At 36.3% G+C, this 3,200-nt stretch overlaps 1 protein-coding gene across 1 annotated transcript in view; it reads right to left on the bottom strand.

Moving 5' to 3' along the window:
* Positions 1-2,117: 2,117 nt before the first annotated feature.
* LOC106110417 (4F2 cell-surface antigen heavy chain) overlaps positions 2,118-3,200 on the bottom strand; it is an 8,850-nt gene continuing 7,767 nt past the window's right edge. The window contains exon 7 of the mRNA XM_013292242.1: positions 2,118-2,320. Coding sequence (XP_013147696.1) covers positions 2,118-2,320 — 203 coding nt within the window. The remainder of the gene's footprint in view (positions 2,321-3,200) is intronic.

Raw genomic sequence — 3,200 nt, 5'->3', positions numbered from 1 at the left:
GTGAGGAAAAATCCTTTTCTTACAAACAGGTCGGCTAGGTCAGAAGTCATTGCAATACTGACTGATAATATTGTAACAAGCAATAAATTTTAACACATAAAAACAAATGTAATAAAAAAGCTGATAAAAGCGTCCTCATAACAGAACTCGTAAATTATTGGATAGGTTTTGAAAACAATATAATCAGCACCCACCCACTTTAGAAAAAACTAGCCGTGGCTCGCGACATCGCCCGCTTGAAATTAAAAAATAAAATATAACCTATGTTACTCACTGGTAACGTAGCTTTCTAATTGTAAAAGTAATCAGCCCAGTAGTTTCCGACTTTTTTCTTAAGTCCTTTTTTATTGCAGTTGTTTATGTTTGAAATGCAATTGCACAAATGACAACGAAGGCCTTTGACATTGGAAAACAATTACCGTTACCATGGCAACCGGGCTTCCTTAATGTTGTCGGCTTGCAGTTTTTGTCCCTTTCCCGAGTGACAGTTTTTTTCCAAATCATCTAATCCCTAATTTTGTAGCGTGAAAAAGACTTCCCCATTAAACTATTATCATCAGAAAAATATGCATTTTTATTCTTTTATAAAATTATATTACTATAATTTGGACTTTCCAACTATTGATATCGTGAAGAAAAACCCGCATTATCATGTAAAATATTACGCTCCAGTATTCTTTCAAAGACTCATATATAAAGACTCCAATAAAGAAATCTCAATCGAGAATTCGCTTCGGTATCGTTCACTTGTCGACACAAAAACGAGATATCTCAAAATGTATTTCAAACTTTGTTTATGCGTGTTCCTACTGATCAGTGTGCAAATATGCGTCGCGAGACAAGCAACTACAGCAGCTAAAGATCTGATAAAACCTAGGCCTGGTGACAGAGAAGTAAGGCTAGGTAGCAGAATCGGTATCGGATCTGAATATTGCACTGTGGGATACGTCAAGGTAGGACGTAATTGCATTCCTGCCCCAGAATAGAAGACTGCGATTGTGACGATGAAGTGTACACAAACTGAATTTTACAAACAGTTCCCGTGTAAAATACGCAATAAAATATACAATTTATATTGTTTACATTTGTGATATTTTCAATTTATCTACCTCCTTATCCTTAGGCGCAACAATTTTTGTCCTCCAAATAACTCTATCATACGTCATCTCAGTCACTCTCTTAATCATGTCACCTTTCACGCAATACATCCATCTCTCTAAGCCAGAATGTAAATCCAGTTATTTACCGCTGTGTTACTGTACTGTCCACGTGTAAACCGGGCACTAGACATATTATATTAGTACTAATATTTGCTTATACTCAGTTTACTCCTAAGTTTAACTTTATACTGCGTTTATTTGTAAGTTAGTACAGTAGAACCTTGATAAGTTCAAGTCCAAGGGAAACACAAAAATAATTAAGTTATAGAGGTTTTAAGTTATCAAGGGTCTATGTTAGGGATGGGTTAATATAGAGGAAGGTATGTATATCTACGTATGTACCCTTGTTCCACTTTATACTCGAATTCGTCAGAAGGATTGATAGGTACCGAAATTTATATAATCATATTTAATTATTCACATTGCATAATGCAGGTTTAATCTACTTAAAAAAGTCTGTGAAATTCTTTTCTTCTAATGTTCATTTGTTATTTTTCAATAAAATTATTTCTATTTCTATATTTTCTAATAACAAATAGAGAGAATACATTATCTTTTATGTTACTTTGCTCTATAAATGATCGTGCGAGCAATAAATACCGAAACCTTTTGTTTTGCACTCGATCAAAATGACTTTTAAAAAAAAATATTAAATTAATTAAACTTTCGTAAGACATTTTATAATTAATTATTTAACGGCTTACTTACGTCATACCCTGAAGGACCCCCGCAGGGTCTGAAACTGGTCGGTGCCGTACCGGGAAAAGTATGACGTCAGTAAGCCGTTAAATAATTAATTAAACAATTTTATGCTATAGAGGGTGTGGAAACATATCTTTAAGTATCTAAGATATACAGAAATTAGTTATTTAATTGAAAGAGGTTGCGTATTTGTAGAGGTTTTGTGGTCTGATGGTAAGGGAACATATGTTTGAAGTTATCGAGGTTCTACTGTAGTTAGTAGGGTAGTCGTGCCTGTATGGCGGGGTGGTGCGGCAGACGCGCGGCGAGGGCGGCGGCGAGCGGAGTGCGCGGGGCGGGCGGGGCGGAGCGCGCGGCGAGCGGCGCGGCGGCGGCGGGCCGCAGCGCAGCCGACACGTTGCTGCTCAGCAGGAACAGCTCCGGCCGCGACGTCTCCGATAGCGTGAACACTGTCTCACCTGAAATGTTACATTTATTAATTACTAGCTGTTCCCGTGCGGCATCATCCGCATGTAATTATAAAAAAAATATTTTATCGTTTACATTTGTCAAATTATCAAAGTAACGTGACATGATGACAAACCATGGCAATCTTACTTCTTTGATGTTGGCTGCTTTTAACTCATGATCCCTTTCCCACGTTAGGTTTTTATCCAATTTATTTACCCCCTAGGTTTAATACCGTGAAAATATATAGCCTAAAGCGTGACGTAAGTGTAGGGCTTTATATTAAAAAGAGAATTATTCAAAAACATGCTGTAATTGCTGACATCTTAGGCAACAAAGAAGTTTGTGTTTACGCTTTATTACAGTAGTACAGATTTCACCTTTTTAATTTTATCACAATGCTTCAGGAAAGTATATGATTTAAGATCTTAGATGTCCTATAGACGAACGTACTAGAAATGAGAATGAGTACAATATTTACCTACATAAGACTGTAAATACAAACGTAAAAAGTAAACAAAATATGACATTGTTAACTAGTGACATTTCACTAATATTACAAATGCGAAAGTTTAGATGGATGTTTGTTAAAGTTTGTAGCCTAAACTATTGAACGGATCTCGAAAACACTTGGCATAGATATAGTCTGGAAGAACACATAGGCTACTTCATTTTTATTTTTTACTTTTTTGTACAATATAAGATGACAAACGAGCAAGCGGCCACCTGAATCCACTAAAATAGAAAGCGATCGCTGTACATAAACATTCACAATTGCAGATTTGACGGAGGAAACGCGCATAAAGAGGACATTTCCCCTTCCTATGCGTCTCCACCGTCAAATCCACTTTTCCTTCCCATCCTTTTCTATTAAAAAAAGTGTGTTAAAGA

The sequence above is a fragment of the Papilio polytes genome, unplaced genomic scaffold, assembly GCF_000836215.1.
Source record: "Papilio polytes unplaced genomic scaffold, Ppol_1.0 DF820622.1, whole genome shotgun sequence".
Taxonomy (NCBI): Eukaryota; Metazoa; Arthropoda; class Insecta; order Lepidoptera; family Papilionidae; genus Papilio; species Papilio polytes.
This window is presented reverse-complemented; position numbering and strand designations above follow the sequence as displayed.